Source organism: Terrapene carolina, unplaced genomic scaffold (assembly GCF_002925995.2).
Source record: "Terrapene carolina triunguis isolate 2854851 unplaced genomic scaffold, T_m_triunguis-2.0 Scaffold96, whole genome shotgun sequence".
NCBI lineage: Eukaryota > Metazoa > Chordata > Testudines > Emydidae > Terrapene > Terrapene triunguis.
Window position 1 is genome coordinate 27,019,036 of NW_020664447.1, and position 19,262 is coordinate 27,038,297.

A 19,262-nucleotide genomic window follows, 5' to 3' on the forward strand; every position below is an offset into this window, starting at 1 on the left:
GGGGGCGGCCCGCCTTGCCAGTCTCGCCCAGGGCGCGTTCCCCGGCGGCTCTGCGCTCCCCCGCCCGGCCGCAGTGAGTCCGCCGCGCCTGCAGGGGCGCTGCCGCGGGAGGCGCGGGGCTGAGGGCGTTCGCTCGGCGGTAGCAGTCGCAGCGTCCGTGGCGGTAGACGCCTGAGCCGCAGCCGCAGGAGAAGCAGCCCTGAGCCGCGGCGGCCTCGGTTCCAGCTCCGGCCCTCGCCGCACGATGCCGACCGTGGAGGAGCTTTACCGCAACTATGGGATCCTGGCCGATGCCACCGAGACCGCGGGGCAGGTGGGTCCCGGCCGCGGCCTGCAGGGCCCCGTAAAGCCCCGGGCTCGAGTGCGGCGGCTCCCGGCCGGGGGGAAGCTGCGGGTAGAGGGGCGGCTCGCTGAGGCAAGGGGGGGACCTGGGAGTGGGGGATCGGCCTGGGGCTGAGCAGGTTGGCGGGCAGCGGGTTAAGTAAAAAAGTAACTGATTAAAATATTGCTCACGCCGCCAAAAGCGTCAGCCTGGGCCAGTGGCGTTAGCGGTGAAAGCCTGGCTCGCTTCTCTTCCCCACCGTTTGCTGTTGATGCTGACCTGGCCTCATTCAGTTGGAGGGGACTCGACCTTGCATTTGTTACACGCCGCTTTGATCTCCGGCGTAAAAGGGTTTTGCAGCTAACGTTTCCCCAGGACGCTGAAGGCCTGACTTCCAGAAATGCGTAGCGACCACTTCTCCTGTTCCGTTTTATTGGGAGTTGTGGGCAGCCATCACCTCTGAAAAATCAGTTCCTTGAAGCTCCCTTCTGCTTGTCAGGCCTGTGGCTCTCTTTTAAATGTGGTGTTCTGGCGTTTGAGTTATTAACTCAGTCTCAGAAAACAGACCTGCCTTGATCGGTGTTTGGCCCAGAGAAACTTGTGGCAGTCATAAAAAGAAAAAAGACATGCTTTGCGTCTTTTACATTTATTCTTGCCATCCAGAACAGGCTGTGTTGGGTAAAGCATCCTTTCTGCAACAGTGAGGAGAGTAGGATGTTAAAAATAGAATTCAGTTAATTTTCTTTAGAATAAAATATTCGGATTTTTTGTTCCCATTATAGTATGTTGTTTGGGAAACTTCCGCTAGCATTTTAAGGTTTCACTCCTGCATAACTTTATGTAAATAAGTAGAGTTAAGCATGTGCAGAAGAGCTTGCAGGATCTGGACCTGTGTGCAGTGCACAGCTAAGCAGATGTAGGAGTGAAAATGAAAATAGCCAAAGTAAGTAAATGACAACTGGTGCATAATAATTGAGGGATTACTGGTCAGAGAGGAAACTTATTTCTAAGTATAGAGATTGTGTACAATAGTTTATTTAAAAGACAGGTGGTAGGAACAATATTTGAATAAGACCAATATGATTATTCATCTGTGAACTACTGTCACTTAGGGTACGTCTTCACTACCCATCGGATAGTAATCGATCTATCGGGGATCGATTTATCCCGTCTCGTCTAGACACGATAAATCGATCCCCGAACACGCTCCCCATCGACTCCGGAACTCCACCAGAGCGAGAGGCGGTAGCGGAGTCGATGGGGGAGCCGCGGCCGTCGATCCTGCGCCGTGAGGACCCGAGGTAAATCAATCTAAAATACGTCGACTTCAGCTACACTATTCACGTAGCTGAAGTTGCGTATCTTAGATCGATCCCCCTCACCTCCAAGCCCCCCCAGTGTAGACCAGCCCTTACAGATGTACAATTTGGGGACAGAGAGATTGCTTGTCCAGTTCTGGCCAGCAATCGTCTTTAGGGCATGAAAAGAAAAGCTTCTCAGTATAATTTCCTGGCTTGCTAGATTAATAAAAAAAATGCCTTGGCAAGGCCAGGTGAAAGATCAAATGTCAAACTTCATCTGAGAGAGAAACTAATTATTGTAGTTCTTGTATCTTTTACAAACAATTCCTTCCCCTGTCCAGATAGTAGGCTTCCAGGTTCCGATCCTGCCATAGAACCCTGATAATCATGTGGAACTCTTATCAACTTCATTGTGACCCTGCTTGTGTTTAAGGGTCTGCTCATGTAGATCTGATTGTAGCATTTGGCTCTTAGATGGTATAAATATTTAACATTATTCAGCTGAACAGAAGGTGATTTGTTGGTCCAATTGTCTATTAAGGGCCTGATCTCTTACTGAAGTCAGTGGAAATTTTGCCACTCACTCAAAAGAAGTAGAATACCATAAGCCATTTCCTACCTTATTGGTGGTTTGGACAATAATTTTTTTCATTAAATGACGCCTTTATTTTTGGTCAATAATTTTGTTGGTTTGTTTAGTAGTCAGCACAGTTATGTCAAAGCAAATTATGGTCCGGTTAATTATACGTGAACTTTTTGTAAATAGGTTGCTGTATTAATGATTAAACTGAAGTGCAACTGAGAGTAAAAAGTCCTTTCTTGGTCCTAGGGAAATCCAAAGTATGCTCTGCTTTATATAGTCCGTCTTCTCTTCTAGCATAAAGATGCGTATCAGGTGATATTGGATGGCGTAAAGGGAGGTGCCAAGGAGAAGAGACTAGCAGCACAGTTTATTCCAAAGTTCTTCAAACATTTCCCTGAGCTGGCTGATTCAGCTATCAATGCCCAACTGGACCTCTGTGAGGATGAAGATGTTTCTGTAAGGATACATGCTGGACATTTTGTAGCAAGCTGCTATATTGAGTCTTATTTTGTGCTCCCTTTTATTCCTTTCCCATTTTATATAAGTATTTTCTTGTAAAAAATTGGACTTCAGTGTCCATGTTTCCAAACATATTATGTCTGTGTGTCATAAAATTATAATTGAATTAATAATACGTTACTGCCTTCCTCTTATTTCAGTCAAAACAATTCTGATCACTTTGGGTGAAATAAGCTGATTCCTACAGAAGCTTGTCACTTAGCTCATGATAATGCTTATAATGCAAATAATGTCTGAAAAATACATTGTAATTGGACTCATCTTCTATCACCAGATAAATCTTCCTTGGATTTTTTTTCTTCACTATCCCTTGTGACTCTACCCTTTCTAATTACAGAAAAAAATTATCTAGCCAGAGACTGAACTAAAAATATTTTTCATATCCCTAACACTTTTTTATATCAAAGTACTTTACATGTATTAAGCCTTACATCTTCTCTGGGAGGTAGGGAAATATTTCTCCCATTTTACATTTACACATTGGAAACATGAGGCACAAAAAAAATCAAAGACCTGATTTTCCAGCAGTTCTCAGCACCCACAACTCCAATTTGCTTTGATGGGAGTTCTATAGGCTAAGCACCTCTGGAAATCAGACTTAGGTGATTTGCACAAGGTCAGACAGGAAGTCTCAGCTGTGCTGGGAAGAAACCCCAGTATTTCTGACTCTATCTTGTACACTAACAACAATCCCATCCTTTCCGTTTTAGCCAATAATACCTATCTAGAAGTGGTCGAAAATGATCAAATAAAGGATGGAAGTTGTATTATTTTTTAATACAAATTTGGTTCGTGAGGTTTTGATCAGTTAGTGATATTTTTTATGTAAGTGTTCAAAGAATTTGTTAAAATGGCATTTGCCCAAAAATATTAGGCTCAAGATGAAATCATAGTTATTTTATAATCTGCAAATATCTGTTTATAAGACTTCTCCAAACCAACCACAGATGTTGAAGTTTGAGCTGTCACTAGTGTCTGATTAATAGCTGGGGCAGAGACTTTTCAGTATGGAACTAATGGCGCAGCAGAGTTAAATAAATCAGAAACCTCACATGGGTTCTGCAGTTCACATCAGAATATGCAATTCAGAAAATCTGAGTTCAGCATTTAATTCAGGGATGCTACAGGAAGTAGAAGGTAGCAGAAGTCACACACTAAATCATCTTACTCTTTGTTGGCTTAGATATCAAACGCGTGGTTTTTTCTCATTTAGCTGTTTTTCTTCTGAACCTTTTTAGAGTCAGTGCAGTCTCAATCTTCCTGTAATTATGTGCTAAGATTTTGACTCTTCTGTTCAGATGATGACAGTATTTCATTTTGACAGATCCGACGCCAAGCCATCAAGGAGCTGCCTCAGTTTGCCACAGGAGACAATCTTCCCCGGGTGGCAGACATACTGACCCAGCTTCTGCAGTCAGGTAACATGTACTGATGATTTCCTTGCCTATTTCCTGCTGCCATGTGCTTCTGTTACATGTATGTTTGTGGCTGGTTTGATTGAAGAGAGTTACGGTTGTGGAAATTGAATTCTTCCTCTGTTGATTCATTAGCTTGTTATGTAGCAATCTGCCACAGTTGTCTTCATGTCCTATTTTTGCTCCATTTCTTTTCCCCCGTTGTTCACATCTTACATCTGCAGTGCAAATATGCTAGCCTCCAATTCTGCTGGGAAGTGACTGATTATCTTAATTTAATGCAAAATGACTTAGAGTCCTCAGTATTTTTGTCCAGCTTTCCATGGCCTGGACTACCCTTGCCCTCAATACAAGAGCTAATGAACTTTTCATATACTGGTGCCCTGGATCTGTCTTGAATCAAGTGTCCATAGGGATCATTTATTTCCTAAAGGCTCTGAAAGACCAATGGATTTGTCTTCTTTGGCACAATTTAAATGTTCACATTTTCAGTGCACAATAAATTAAAACATTTAACATCATTCAGTATTTCATATACAGTAATTCCTCACTTAACGTTGTAGTTATGTTCCTGAAAAATGCGACTTTAAGTGAAACGATGTTAAGCGAATCCAATTTCCCCATAAGAATTAATGTAAATGGGGGGGGTTAGGTTCCAGGGCAGCTTCCCCTACTCTGCAAGCACCAGGGGTGGGGAGCCTCAGCCTGCCCACTCCACTCCTTCCCCCAAGCCCCCACCCTTGACCCACTTCTTCTCCCTCCCCACCTCCTCCCCGTTTACTTTGCACACTGCGTCCTGGCTCCCCCCCCCTCCCTCCCTTCCCTTCTAAACACCGCAAGCCAGCTGATTGCCACGTTCGGGAGGGAGGGGGGAGACCTTGTGCAGGGCTGGGCACTTAGGCTCAGATCCTCAAGGGTATTTAGGTGCCTGATTCCAATAGGAGTTAGGTGCCTAAATACCTTTGAGGAGCTGGGCCTTAGTGAATAAGTGATATATAACTGCTAGCATCAAAATGTTATTTTTCTCATAGACCATCTATTTGTAGTTCCATTTATTCAACACTATACAGAACCAAATGCTAAAAAAATTGATTTTTGGTGGAAGAAACTTATCAACCATTAGAAATGGATGCAGCAGTCACTAATTCCTGCAGAAGCCTGTGAAACATCCAGAGCTGGTGCTAGCCCATTGGGAATCCTAAGCAGAAATATTTTTGCTCGCTCCTCCCCCCTCCCTCCTGCCCGGGGCAATCAGCTGGCTTGCAGCGTTTAGAGGCGGGGGGGGGGGAGGGGGAGGAGCGAGGACTTGGCGCAGGCTCCCTCTCCCCCTGCCTCCTGCCTGGGGCAATCAGCTGGCTTGCGGCGTTGGGAGGGAGGAGGACCCTGCGCGCCGAGTCCTCGCTCCTCCCCCCTCCCTCCAAAACGCCGCAAGCCAGCTGATTGCTGCAGGGGGGAGGAGGGGGAAGGCGCTGATCTGCGGGGTCTGGCGGTGGGGGGGGCGTAGGGAGGCTGCCAGCTGTGGAGAAAGCAGACAGCCAAACAACGTAACAGTGGAGCATTGCACAACTTCAAATGAGTTTGTTCTCTGATTGATCAGCAACGAAACAACATTAAGCGGGACGACTTTAAGTGAGGAGTTACTGTACAATATATATTAGTTTATTTTCAAAAAGAAAACCCCAGTGGCTTTGTAGAGAGCTAAATATTTACTAAATGTTCAGAGTTATTTTGTAAATGCACTATTTTAGTCTCTCCTAGTCAGTAAATGGGAAATGTTGCCTTTCAGAAGGGACTTGCATTTTGATGCCACTTTGCAGAAGAAGCCCTATTTGATACAAAATAAGAGGGAAAGAATTTGCTTCCTCTTTTTGGAAAGCACTGGAGAACTTCAAACTTGTTCTAAAGTAAATCTGTAAAAAAATTATTCATCATTAATATATCGGTTGGTATCACTTTGGTTACTACAGGTTTAACCATCTCTTCAGCTAACCAAAATACTTAGTTATGATAGTTAACTTACAAAAGTTTGTGACTCTGGTTTTTAAAGCTTTCTATCGGTGAAATTAATTTTTTCATTTCTATTTTGTATCTTCACTGTCAGGATGACAGGAAATATTTGTTAAACATTTAAACTCTGCAGTGACTTGCTCTTTGTAACCAGATGTCAGGAGCAGAAACCTTTTTGTATTATGCTGGAGTATTCTTTTGACCTCTTATTCTTGCCCTTACTTCAGCATTTCAGAAAGATGCATGACTTTGAATTTTCTCTCCCCCAGATGATTCTGCAGAATTCAACTTGGTGAACAATGCTCTGCTAAGTATATTTAAGATGGATGCTAAAGGTAAAGAACAGACTCTTTTATATATAATGTTTTTATTGTTTACCAGTCGTTGGTAAGTCTCAAGGAGCGAGGAATAGTACTTGTATCTGCAGCAGGGCAGTGTAGAATTTGAAGCAAACATTATTACTTGCTGTTCTGAGTCACAGATCTTGAGCTGCTTGGCTTATATAAATACAGATCCATTACAACTTTGGAATAGAGTGGCACCCGAAATGTGTTGTTTTGTATGCAAACATACAGGAAGGCGTGATCTTTCCCTTTAAGAGCTATGTGTTCTGCTGTGCTGTATGTTTACCTTGTTTCTAAAACTAGCAATTTTAAAATAAGTTCTGGAGCTTTTCCAATTTGGAAAGTAGTTTTCTTTTTACTGTATATCATAATTATAAAATTGTTGAATGGTTTGCATTAGTTGAATTTTGTTTGCATTTCAGGGACACTGGGAGGCTTGTTCAGTCAGATTCTTCAGGGAGAGGATATTGTGAGAGAACGAGCCATCAAGTTCCTCTCTACAAAACTCAAGACCCTGCCTGAGGAAGTGCTAACAAAGGAAGTAGAGGAGCTCATATTAACTGAATCAAAGAAGGTAAGTGTTGTATTACACTCCAAATTTAGGTTTTGTTAAATCAGCTTTTTTTGTAATAGAAACGTTTCCAGTATTTAATTATTTAAAACACCATGCACAGTTATGGCATGTATACATGATTCTGTGATTACCCTGCTATGTTTGCAACCCAGATGTTACAGCATTATGTTAGTGTGTGAATGCGAAAGTAACTATTTTTTCCACTTTTGTTTATAATCTATTTTCATTGTCCAGACTGAGAGAAATGCCAAAATCAAGAAAACCGACCAAACAATAAGAAGTAAATTACATGGTTAAAGTTCTTTCAGTTTTAGGCATTAAGTTTTTGTTAGTAATCTAAGGAGACTTGATATTTTAAAATTATTGGCTGCGCAAAGTGAGGTCCTATGCTCAATTTGATGACATTCTGTCTGTGTGACCCTCTAGTTACTTTAACCCAGAGGCATATACAGAGATACTGTATGTTTTCCCATTTTTTAAAATGCAGGAAGCTAAAACTGAACGATAGGATAACAGCGCTATTTACCAACTTAAGTGTAATAGGAGACGGGTATTGCAAATTGCCTCAGTGGGATTCTGTTTTCCGCTTTTATTTTAAGGTCCTTGAAGATGTGACGGGTGAGGAATTTGTCCTTTTCATGAAGATATTATCTGGCTTAAAAAGCTTACAGACAGTGAGCGGGAGGCAACAACTGGTGGAACTCGTGGCTGAACAAGCTGACCTGGAGCAAACCTTCAATCCGTCCGATCCAGATTGTGTGGACAGACTCTTGCAGTGCACTCGACAGGCAGTGCCACTCTTCTCAGTATGTATTTCTTTCCTTTGTATAGTTAGTACCATATTAAAGTTACTGATGGTAATGTCTTTAACGTCATGACTAGTTGTGTCAGAGTGATTGCACAGCTGTGACTTACAGTCAACAGTTTCTCTAACCTAAGTCTTGCATGTATTTTGGACTGATCTGTTCTGGAGCAGTTCCATTCAGATTTGTAAACTTTTGTGTCTTCCCTAAGTTCCTGCTTTCTCACAAATTGAAGAATTTGATGTGAATGATGTCAGTCTCCCACCTCTATTCCTCGGCATATGTGGTATTTGTCTTGGTGTGTTAGCTGAGAGAATTGAAATTTTCTTTATTGGTTTTGGAAGATAATCTTACAACATGACTCTAGGTGCCCTCTCTCTAATAAACTCTGTGATCAGCAATTTCTAGGCTTAATTTAGTAAAAATAACTTTCTTCCATGGTTACAGAAGGTTTTTAATACCATTCTTTTTGCTCTTTGTTAGTATCCCTGGCAGATGGGCAGTTCTGTTGCATTGGCTCTATGTGCCCAGTGTAGTTTTTAGGAACTACTCTTTCAGAGTCAGGGGGAAAACATCACCACTCAACATTATAAGGGGGGGGCAATGAAAAATGAAGTATGTCCTTGTGGTTAAGGCACTGGATTATATTTGTGGCTGTGTCACAGACTTCCTTTGTGATCTTTGGTAGCTTATTTAATCTCTGAACCCTAGTTCCCCAATTTGTAAAATGGAGAATCCGCTGAAATTCTAACCCTTGCACTGATTTAACTGTTTTTGATGCACTCCTCCACTCCAGGAGTCTGTTAAAGGAAAATGTGGTGTTTTATTTTCGTATCTATAGCACAGAAGGAACTGAGCAACTTCTGAGACATCCTGTGCTCAAAAGAATTTTGTCAGCTTTTGCCCCAGTCTTGCAAGGGAAAGTCATTATAAGATAAAGGCAATATTTAAGGTCATGGGCAGGGACTTCTGGCCAAGTGAAAGCTCCATCTCTCAGCTATTTCAGACACAGATTACCACTTGTACTGAAAGAGAGTCATTGAAAGGAGGCTTCAGCCTAACTTCAGAAATAGGTTAATAACTTCTTTTTAAAACACTGACACTTGCACAACCAGAGTAGGATGAGTCCTTGTAAAATTTTCTGTCTTTTGTTTTTTTTTTTTTTTTTTTTTGCTCAGACTTTGGAATCTTGTAACAATCCCCTCTTTAGACATAAAAAGTGAATATTTGCCAGGTATACTATTAATTATACGTGGTAATTATACATACCCTCATATCCACTGGGCTGACCTAGCACTGTCTGCTGTCGAGAGAGAGCTGGGTTTGAATCCTAAGCTCACCCTCTTGCTCCATTCTCAGTGAGGGTTAGGAATATTGCAGAGGTGAGAGCACAGAGTCCAATAGACAAATGTTCTGCTGCTAGATTTAAATTTAAACATTGATTAACTCAGTCCATTGCCAGGCATATTGCAGTAGTTTAAGGGCTGTTTTCAGGGAAACGGAACTGTTCTAGATAGGAAAAAATAAGCATATGCAATTTTATCAAAATCCCCTGTAGCCTAGGCACCACTCTTAGCTGCAAGGGCCCGTGTGTTTTGAGGGGGGAAATTGGCTAAGGGGTAGCAAAATGATGGGTGTCCATTGGGCAGGAAAGGTGGGAGAAAATTAAATCAAACTCCTGCAATAACCTTAGTGTCTTTCTGAACTTTTACAGAAAAATGTTCATTCTACAAGGTTTGTGACTTACTTCTGTGAGCATGTGTTACCAAACCTCAGTTCCCTGACTACTCCAGTGGAGGGCCTTGATATCCAGTTAGAGGTAAGCTAAGCCTGTAAGAGCTAATAAACCTCAAACATACACATCATAGTGCCTATTGCAGAAGTGAATGTTTCTCTGCATAACTCTCTGGGATTGTAAAAACTACAGTGTGTTTTCCAGCAATGTGCTGGTCTACTGTTCTGTGGCTCGTCCAGTTAATAACATGAGGAAAGACCACAGAACTCTACCAGCTGATGGAGCTGTGTTGAGCAGAACCTTCCTTGTAATGCCTAAGAGTAAACACAGAAAGCAAAAGCTTTGCCCTAATTAAGAGGAATAATGACTATAGTCATTAGTCATATGGTGACCTCACTGAACTCTTCAAGCTGTTGCTGTTCCTTCACATTGTCTTCCAAATAGCCCCCTTAGAGTTACCACTTTGTCAGCAATGTGCTTGTGCTGTGCAAAAAACAAACAAACAAAAAATGAAAAATTCCTGCCTGAAAGAGCTTACAAGCTGAAAGACAGATCCAGATAGATAAGATTCACTGAGAAGCCATGAGGGAATAACTTGAATACCTTTTTATATTCATTATTTTTATTGTGTCACTTCTTGTGGGCATCATGGAGGGAGTGTAGCTTTAGGAGGGACTTAAATGCATTGAGGAAGGAGGCTTGAATGAACATCTGGCAGATTGCAGACAGGAGATTCAGACAAGCTTAGTCTGGCATTCACTGCATAACAATTGTTAAAATACATGAATAAATATTAGTCACATGTTAATTTTCATTAGTTCTCTACAAATCTCTGCTACTTAAAGCCTGCATTAAAGGTAAAATGTCTCTCACCTGGCATGAGTTGTATTTTATAGACTTTCCAAAATCATGATTGATGTTTGTGGCAATTGAATGTTGCAATATGCTGAAGAAGCCATGTTAATGTTGCAATCCACTTTTATTTAAAATTATGCAACTATGTGATTATAACTCTTAGCTTTACCAAGAGCTGTTCTTATTTGTAGGTATTGAAACTACTTGCTGAAATGAGTTCGTTTTGTGGTGACATGGAAAAGTTAGAATCAAACTTGAAGAAGCTTTTTGATAAATTACTGGTAAGGCAGACTTTTGCTGTGATACAGTAATAAAAAATGCACTCCTCAAAGTGAGTGACCTTCAGTAGCTTATTACCCATTTATTTTGGTCCCTTTCTGTTGTAAAGGTAGTTACCCCTGGTTATTCTTCTGTTCAAGACAAATAAGTGCAAAGATCTCTTTGCCCACTTTGAATCTCTCAGTAGCATTGCAGAACTGGATGATTTCTCTACACACCATTTTTGATCTAAGTTGAAGAAAGTAGCATTGTTTGTGTTCGTATGATGATCTTAAAATCCGTCGGTGCTAGCAGTAGTGGCAGGGCTACCACAGACGCTTACTGGCTCAGAGCAGGTATAGTTGAGATGCTGATAAAAGTGTTGGTAGCTGATTTGCAGTGGCCTGCAAACAAATGATAGTAACATGGAGCTAGTGCAATGAAGGGAGACTCTGTTAGAATTGTCAGAAAAGATAAGGCCCTATGTAATATAGCTTAAACTAGTTTAGTTGGAGTCTGTACAAGACTGCAGCAGAGCCTATAGAAAAATGTTAGTTGGTCCTCCCTGCAATCCAACAATGCACAGAGTGGTACTAATAAATTAGGTGGTTGCTGGACTGGCTGTTTCCAAACACTGAAGTTACAGAGAAGTTTTGTACGATCATACATCCAAGAGAAACTGTTAAATAGTTAGACTGCTAACCTGCTTACATATTTAGCTAACTGATTTGGTAATGCTGTTTATTTCCTATATTGAGGTTTTAATTTTCATAGCATTGCCCTCTTGTGAAAGTGGGTGAGATGCAAAGAGTGGAGAAAAGGGAACAGGTGAGTGAAAGTGTCTCATGTATCTATTCTGCTTGGTGTTCATCAGGAGTACATGCCACTCCCTCCAGAGGAAGCAGAGAATGGGGAAAATGCTGGCAATGAAGAGCCCAAGTTGCAGTTCAGTTATGTGGAGTGTTTGTTGTATAGCTTTCATCAGCTGGGACGAAAGCTTCCAGACTTCCTCACGTCCAAGCTCAATGCAGAGAAATTGAAAGACTTCAAAATCAGGTAATGTATGAGAGACTGGAATGATCACTTAGCTGCAAACCTAGCTGGAATGGGCATTTTGGAAGTGTTAATGTAGAATATTATTGATCCTTCCTCTGCTGAACTGTTTGGGTGCGGGAGAAGAATAAATCAGATTAGTAAGTAAAATAATGAACTGATTGAAAAATGTTTTCAGCATTTATTTAAAAATAAAAAAAACTCTCATCATATCATGGTTTTCCTTTTGCTTGTGCTGTTCTTTTACAGGAATGGGTGTAGTTTTGTGCTTGGCTTGGTTGGGCTTCATTAAATACTTAAACTCTTTTTTCTGTTAGGCTACAGTATTTTGCCCGAGGGTTGCAGGTTTATATACGGCAGCTTCGTCTGGCACTTCAAGGAAAAACAGGTGAAGCCTTAAAAACAGAAGAGGTATGTATTCCCCAGGAGCAGTTCTCTTATCAATTCTATTGAAATAGCTATTGCAAACAATTATAAATGCCAACCTTTTTTGCTGAGATTACTAATTGAATGATACTGGGAAATGACTGTCACTATGCTGCTTAAGCCTACTAAATGAATTAGACTGACACTGCATTTCAGGCAAATACTATCAGTACAGCTGATAGCAAGTATTTTAGAGGCAAGAAAGCTCTTGTCGTTTGAATAAACTTTGTTTCGTGGTCTGGAAAGTAGCAAATGTTTTCTAGATTTAGTAAGTACTAGATGACAGCATGTATGAATGCACCATTCTCTTACCTCTACAGACCCAGGTTCAATTCTCCTCATGTGCAAATGAGTTGCAACTCAAATTTGGTCTTAGTATTTCTCAGTACTACAAAAGTACTAAATTAAGTGCCATTGGCCATGTCCAAGTTTGGCCAATGTGTTGCAGGTCAGCAGTCAAGGAAGCTGAAAGAGCTGTGTGAGGGCACAGGACCACAGTGCCAGAGGGTGCTGGAAATCAGGACTGGGATGCACTGATTAGCAGGGAGTGCAGCAGATTGGGACTGAGGCTCATTAGCAGAGCTGTACAGTGGCCAAGCACTAGGACAGTGAGGGCAACAGATAAGATTGAATTGGTTTAGCAGACCTGCGGTGGGAAGCTGGCGTACATTGCTGTACTGTTGCTTGTCTCTAACCAGTGCTGTCAGTCACTTTCAGGAGCATTAGCCTTAAATTTTTTTTTTTTTTTTTAAATAAAGGCAGTTTGCCAACACTTTATACCAGAAAGCAATGTTCAGTGTCCTGGGCTTGTTAATGTGACAGTCTTGCAGTTCTCTAAGCAGTTAAGTTTCCCATCTGTTGCAGTACTGATCATGGATTTCAGAAGCAATGTTACTCCACATACAACAAACCAGTGATGCTAGCTTCCTAAGTCAGTATCTGATTATTCAGTAGTTGTGCCTGATCCTGGCCAGTCTTCCTTGCATATTGAAACAAGACAGTGACGGAGAGTTTTCTGCATTTGCTTCAGTTATGCTCTCTTGACTGGGTTTGTATTGCAAGCCTGAATGGGTGGCAGATAGATACATGGAATGGTTGCATGACTGGCAGTGGCATCTATCCAGATGCCATTTCTGGAGATGGGGGACAGTTCTAAGCCACAACCACATGCAGCTAGATGCAACAGGTCACAGTTGAGCTTTGGCTTTTAGATTATAGTAGTGTTTTGTTCACCCACAGATTATGTCTGTTTGGCCTAGTTACACACCATACATTTCGTTTTGAATGAGACAGCTAAAAGTATTGAACAAAGAATGGTAGGAAATTGGAGATCCTGGAATTCTATAGCCAACTGAATTTCATTAAATGCAAAATTACTGAGAACTAAAAATTATAACGGCTAAGTCATTTACGGAAATGTGCTATAGATCTCTAATCAAGGCCATAGAAACTTATTAGGAGGTGTGCAGTAAAATTCCAATACTTTTGTCTTCACTAAATTCATCTGATGTAATCTCAAATTACTAGAATAGCTGAAATTAAAATAGCTGTATTTTTCCCCTTTTGCAGAACAAAATTAAAGTGGTTGCCTTGAAAATAACTAATAACATCAATGTTTTAATCAAGGTAAGCCTTAAATCTTCTGTTATGTCTAAGTATGGAACAGGTCTGTAATAGAAGGATCTCTGAAAAGGAAGGCTCAGGAACAAAGAGCTATTGAGAAATTTCCCAGATGGGGATCAAATTTTATTGTCAAGACGCTGCACTGTCATCTCTACCATGGAGTAAATCAAATTCAGCATTGGCACTACGTTAAACTTCTTCCCTTAAGTTTTTGTTAATTTCCTGGTCTGGGGAGATGAATGCTCCCCTGCTGTCATGCAAGTACATTTCCTTTGTGAACTCTCTGGAGCTACATGTTAGCAACTAATAATGGAAATTAATAAACAAAAGCCTTATTGAATTGAAAGTAACAGTGACTGGGTGACTGAAATCCATTTCAGTACTCTACCTGCTCACTGTATAAAGTTTGTGGCATCATTTTCAAGACATCCAGCCACCTTGAATTGGGTGGATTACCCTGCTGAGGAGCTGGACTTTTTAAGTGTTGCAGCCCTTTGTTTGTAGGCCAGTAAATTGATGATTCAATATCATGAGGGGAAGATTTACTTTAAAAAACACTATAATGGGTCAGTTGTCCTTTGCAGTGTCATTTTGATCAGAAATTTCGGCCAATTGTACTATAACAGTGATGTTCAGTTTAGGATTTACTTGCTGTGTCTTATTTCAGTGGGTTTGATGGAGTTTACAGTATATTTAAGCATAAAAGCAAGTTAAGGATTGAGCAAGTCTTGCCTCGTAACATTCCATTCTTTGGTATCTATAGTTAGAAATATATCCCTGAAATGTTGACTTAAGGTTTAATGTAATGTTTTTAAAGCAAATTGTTTTGATTATACTTTCCCTTCAAAGTTCCTACCATGGCACTCTAGTGTGAGCCAATTCTTTGCTCATTCCCATGCTGCTGCTTAGCACTGTGGTGGGGATAGCAGAGATCCACACAGGAGCCATTGTAGTCATGTACAGTACACATGTTAACGTATTGTGCAGAATCATAGCATGAGATACTTCTGTTAATACGAAATTAGAATTTCATATTAGAGTGCGTGGAATAAAGTAGCTGAATTTTTTAAGTGGTTCATCCAGGTAATTCTTGTTTCTGGATCCTAGGACTTAAGTCATCTTTGGTTTTAAAGAGCTTGTTTGAAGGAGGTTGAGGGAAATAAGGAAGTAGGATTAATACAGACTCATAATATAGATAAGATTATGTAGAGTTACTGGCGTGGACTTCATTTTGTGGTAAAATGTCCACAATTTTGTTTCTTTAGGACCTTTTTCACATTCCCCCTTCTTACAAAAGCACAGTTACGCTGTCCTGGAAACCTGTACAGAAGGCTGACGCAGGGTAAGAGTTACCAGGAAATCTTGCTTAATGTTACGTTGTTTCATACACACATCGTGGAATCTTTATTTTGTGATGTACAATAACTTGTCAGTATGTGTTGTTCAGCACGAGCTATAAAACAAAGATTTGCGTGCAAAAAGCTTAGATAGAATTACGGTTACAACTGCATAATAGTACCTTGTAGTCATTGTGCATAAGTGATAGTCTCAGGATCCAGTTTGCCACATTGTGAGCCACATAGCAGCTCTAGTTGTTGGCGAATGGTATAAGGTGTCAAGACTTGCTGGGATGATACAGTAGAAAATTTAATCAAAATGAGGATCAGTCTTTTAGGAAGGCTCTACAATACCATCTTCCAGAGTGTCTTCATTAACTACTCTGCTGGCTTATAAGCACTAATCTGTGGGGCTGAGCATACTGTGTCTGTATTTATTACCTCGGGGATAGTGCAGCATCTTTCAAAGACCTCTTTATATTTTCTTGCCTTTGTAGTCAAAAAAGAACTAGTGAAGATACAACCTCAAGTTCACCACCGAAGAAGGCTCCAGCAGGACCAAAAAGGGATGCCAGGCAAATATACAACCCACCCAGTGGGAAATACAGTAGCAACCTGGGCAGCTTTTCTTATGGTGAGTTGGAGACTTTGGAAGAACCTTGCAGTGTGAATTATACCCCTCTGGGAAGGATGTCAGTTAAGCAAGTTCCTTTCCAGGTCCTCAGTCGATCCAGAATTTGCTGTCATGATTTTTCCATGTAATTGTATCTATATTTTTTTAATCACTGGTCTAGTAATAGGATAAGTTTACCAGCCTAATAGCTAAGCAACTTTGTAACATAATTTTAGCAGCCACTGGTCTCTTGCAGATCTGGGGATTAAATTGTTTGAAAGCTAAGATTCCACATTATATTATGATTTAAAATAATTTTCTGTTCTTAACAATGAAAATTCTGTTGTCATCTCCAATATTGTAATTTTTGTCATCACCAATTTTAGACATGGTAGGCAGACCTTTAGGGCTACAGGCTGTTTTAACTTTTAATATCATTTTAGAAATTATAGCTGGTATTGATTCTATTCATCTAATTTGTCCCTGTGTTAGTGCAGGATCCGCTGAGGATGGTAAACTTTGAGTTCCTCATTCAAATATGTCTAATTTTAAATATCCAAAGTTCTGTCCTTCCCTTTGTAAAGTTAAGCTTAATGTAATTTTAAAGGCTCAATATTAATAACTATTACAAGGGGAGGAAAAAATAGTAGGGGGCTAAAACATTTTGATGTATTAAGGCTTCCACTGGGATCAGACTCTAGATAGGCTACTAACAGAAGCCTGAGAAATCTTGAGACACTTTGGTTCTTCCAGTGAGATCAAACTTATTCTTAATGAAGCTAAATGAAAAACTGACTCCAATATACAAACAGTTCATTTATGTCCTCTGGTTCTTCCAGTGGCATTGGGGCCTTAAACTGAAAACATTAATGTACCAATACAGCAAAACACTTAAGTATATGCTTAATTTTAAGTAGGTGATTAGTCCCATTTGAAGTCAGTGTTTGAGATATGTTATGATGGATAGGCAATAAAAAGTCTTAATAAAACTGATAGAGAACCTTTCAAACCAATATACTATAATCTTGTCAGAAGGTTTTAAGTACTGTTGCGTAGATGGGGTTAGCCCAGGTAATTGTACCTAAAATAATAGAACAGCTGTAACAGGCATGATAGTATTGCAATTTCATTTTTAATCTGCTATTCAAACACCAGAGACCTGTATGAGATAAATGTTTGCATTTATTTTCAGAGCAGAGAGGTGGTTTCCGGGGTGGCCGAGGGAGAGGCTGGGGAGGACGAGGTAATCGCAGTCGAGGAAGAATCTACTGAACAGACCATTGCATTCTCCAGAGCCATTATGGGGTAAAACACCAGTAAGAGTGAAAGTACTGCTCATCAAAGGATTGCCTGGAGTACTGTATCCCTTCAAGGACTGCCTTCTGCTAACGACTGACTTAAATGTTCTTTATACCTTTGTATGTATGATCTACTTTTCTAACGGACTACAAACTTGTCCATAGTGAAACTACAACTGTATTTTTGGATGATTAGTCAGCAATTTTGAGTTATTTTAGAAGTGTCTTCAGGGTTTATTCAGAATTGGAAAACAGCATAGATGTTTTATCTGAAACTACATCTTGACAGTTTGTATATTAACCTAAAAATCAGCTATTGCTCAACTAAAACTATATTGTAATTGAGTTTATATATTAAATAATGGACAGGAAAGGGATGACTACAAAGGTACACGTCCGTTAAGATTGACAGCTGCAGTAATCCTTTCCTCATCTGTAACAATATCTTGCAATATGTGGAGAAGAGTACCATTATTAAATTAGCATTTGTTTACTCTTTATAACAGAATCGTTGACTATTCAGACAAATGCTGGATTTTTAAAGTCTGTAACATGGACACACAAATTTTTGCTTGTAGCATGAAGCAATCATTTAACTTAAAGTTGTGGAGAATGTGATGTTTTTGTACCTCTTGCTCTTCTCCCTACATTGTAATGCAAAAGTGGTGTTTTGCAAATGGGTTTTTAATGTTCAGTGGGAATATGTATGCATATGCCATGAAATTTCAGTAAAACAGGGGGAAAAAAAAAAAACTAGAAGTACTTCAGGAGTGGGAAAAGTCAGATGCAATGATTAAGCTTCATAGATTGGAGTTGGACAGCAGCAGTGGCCTGGCTCTTTCCTGTGCGTTTGAAGATTTCTGGGGTGGGTTGGCACTTGAATTTTTTTTTTAAAAAAACAATACCAACTGCATTTTAAAAATACACAAATAAAATTTTATTTTGGGTACCACTGAAAAAATCCAGCTATGTTGTTTGATTCAGGTGGAGAATTAAAGACTCCGTACTAGTTTGTTCTTCGTGGTAACCTAAGATTTTGATTTAACAGTGGACACCCAGTAAATACAACTTTATTTAAGAGCAGATATGGCACAGAGGTTTGGTTTTGTCCCCCCGCCCCAACTTATTTTCACCACTTTAACTTTTTTGCTTTCTCCTCAGGTCATTCTAAAGATTGAACATTGTAAAAGGTGTGGTGAAAAGTTGGGGGAAGAAAGAAATATTAACAAATTCTGTTGACATAAAATAGCTTAGGCTTTAGAGGACTGAAGATTTCCCTAACTTTTATTTTCAATATTTTGATGACCGTACCCCAAACCAAATGCCTAAAAGTAATGTTTTCCTACTAGTTTCATGTGTATTTGTGAGGAATAGCTTGTGAATCTGACACAGGTGTCTTCATTAACATTCTCTGATATTTATCACTGCAATCTGAGGAATGCAGCATTTGTATTTCTGGAACTAGTGCAAGATCCTGTAGAAAACTGGCCATTTCTTTTAAAAAAAAAAAAAAAGCCAGAACAGCAAAACTACAGAAGCTTTCTCCAAACTTGATTTCTGTGCAGCTTTGGAACAGTGATGGTAAACTTTGGACATTCCATAAGCACTTAAATTGAACTTATTTTACTGATTACAAGACACTTGCTAAATTCAGATGGTCAGTAAGAAACTGAGCAATTAAACTTCAGCTTTCAAATATAAATTGACATGATCAAAATGTCATTTTGAAAATAGGCACGGGATCGATGTTCTATTTCCAGGTGAAAATTCACCATGTTGCACATAGGGCAATAATTTGTATTATTTGAAGATTTCTTAATGAATTTCAAAGCCTATTTGTAAGCACATTTATATTCTAATCACTGGATGCAAGCAGCTTCTTTGCTCACTGAAGTTTGAATGAGAACTTCTGAGACATCTTTTTCAGAGACGGTGTGCAGCTTCAGCAAAGTTCTTGCTGCCTAAGAAATAGCTAGTTTCCCCCTTTCCTTTCATTCTCAATTTCTGATTCAGTGAATTCTTTTGGAGACACCTGTTCACCACCTTGTTCAACTGTAAACGTTCCCTTATGCTTTTGGAATAAATTCATTTTGTAATTTTGTTTGAGTGGCTTACTGTTTCATGATTACTGTAGTTTTAAACAGTTTCATATTTTAAGACCATTTTGTGATGGCTCACTAATGGGACATTATAGTA

The 19,262-nt window shown here is 39.9% G+C and overlaps 1 protein-coding gene across 1 annotated transcript; it reads left to right on the forward strand.

Annotated features, from left to right (window-relative positions):
• Positions 1-147: 147 nt before the first annotated feature.
• Positions 148-19,167, forward strand: API5 (apoptosis inhibitor 5). Its single transcript, XM_024209807.3, has 14 exons — positions 148-313; positions 2,501-2,662; positions 4,050-4,143; positions 6,417-6,482; positions 6,914-7,065; positions 7,665-7,871; positions 9,583-9,687; positions 10,650-10,739; positions 11,591-11,772; positions 12,087-12,180; positions 13,765-13,821; positions 15,084-15,160; positions 15,653-15,789; positions 16,961-19,167. The coding sequence occupies exons 1-14, from the start codon at positions 245-247 to the stop codon at positions 17,038-17,040; spliced, it is 1,572 nt and encodes a 523-aa protein (XP_024065575.1). The 5' UTR covers positions 148-244; the 3' UTR covers positions 17,041-19,167.
• The last annotated feature ends 95 nt before the right edge of the window (positions 19,168-19,262 follow it).

What these genes read in the sequence shown, in the direction of transcription:
- API5 (XM_024209807.3), top strand. Translation starts at nt 245, where the DNA reads ATGCCGACCGTGGAGGAGCTTTACCGCAACTATGGGATCCTGGCCGAT. An exon ending in CCACCGAGACCGCGGGGCAG is followed by an intron (nt 314 to 2,500) that starts GTGGGTCCCGGC and finishes CTTCTCTTCTAG; the next exon opens with CATAAAGATGCGTATCAGGT. An exon ending in CCTGGGCAGCTTTTCTTATG is followed by an intron (nt 15,790 to 16,960) that starts GTGAGTTGGAGA and finishes ATTTATTTTCAG; the next exon opens with AGCAGAGAGGTGGTTTCCGG.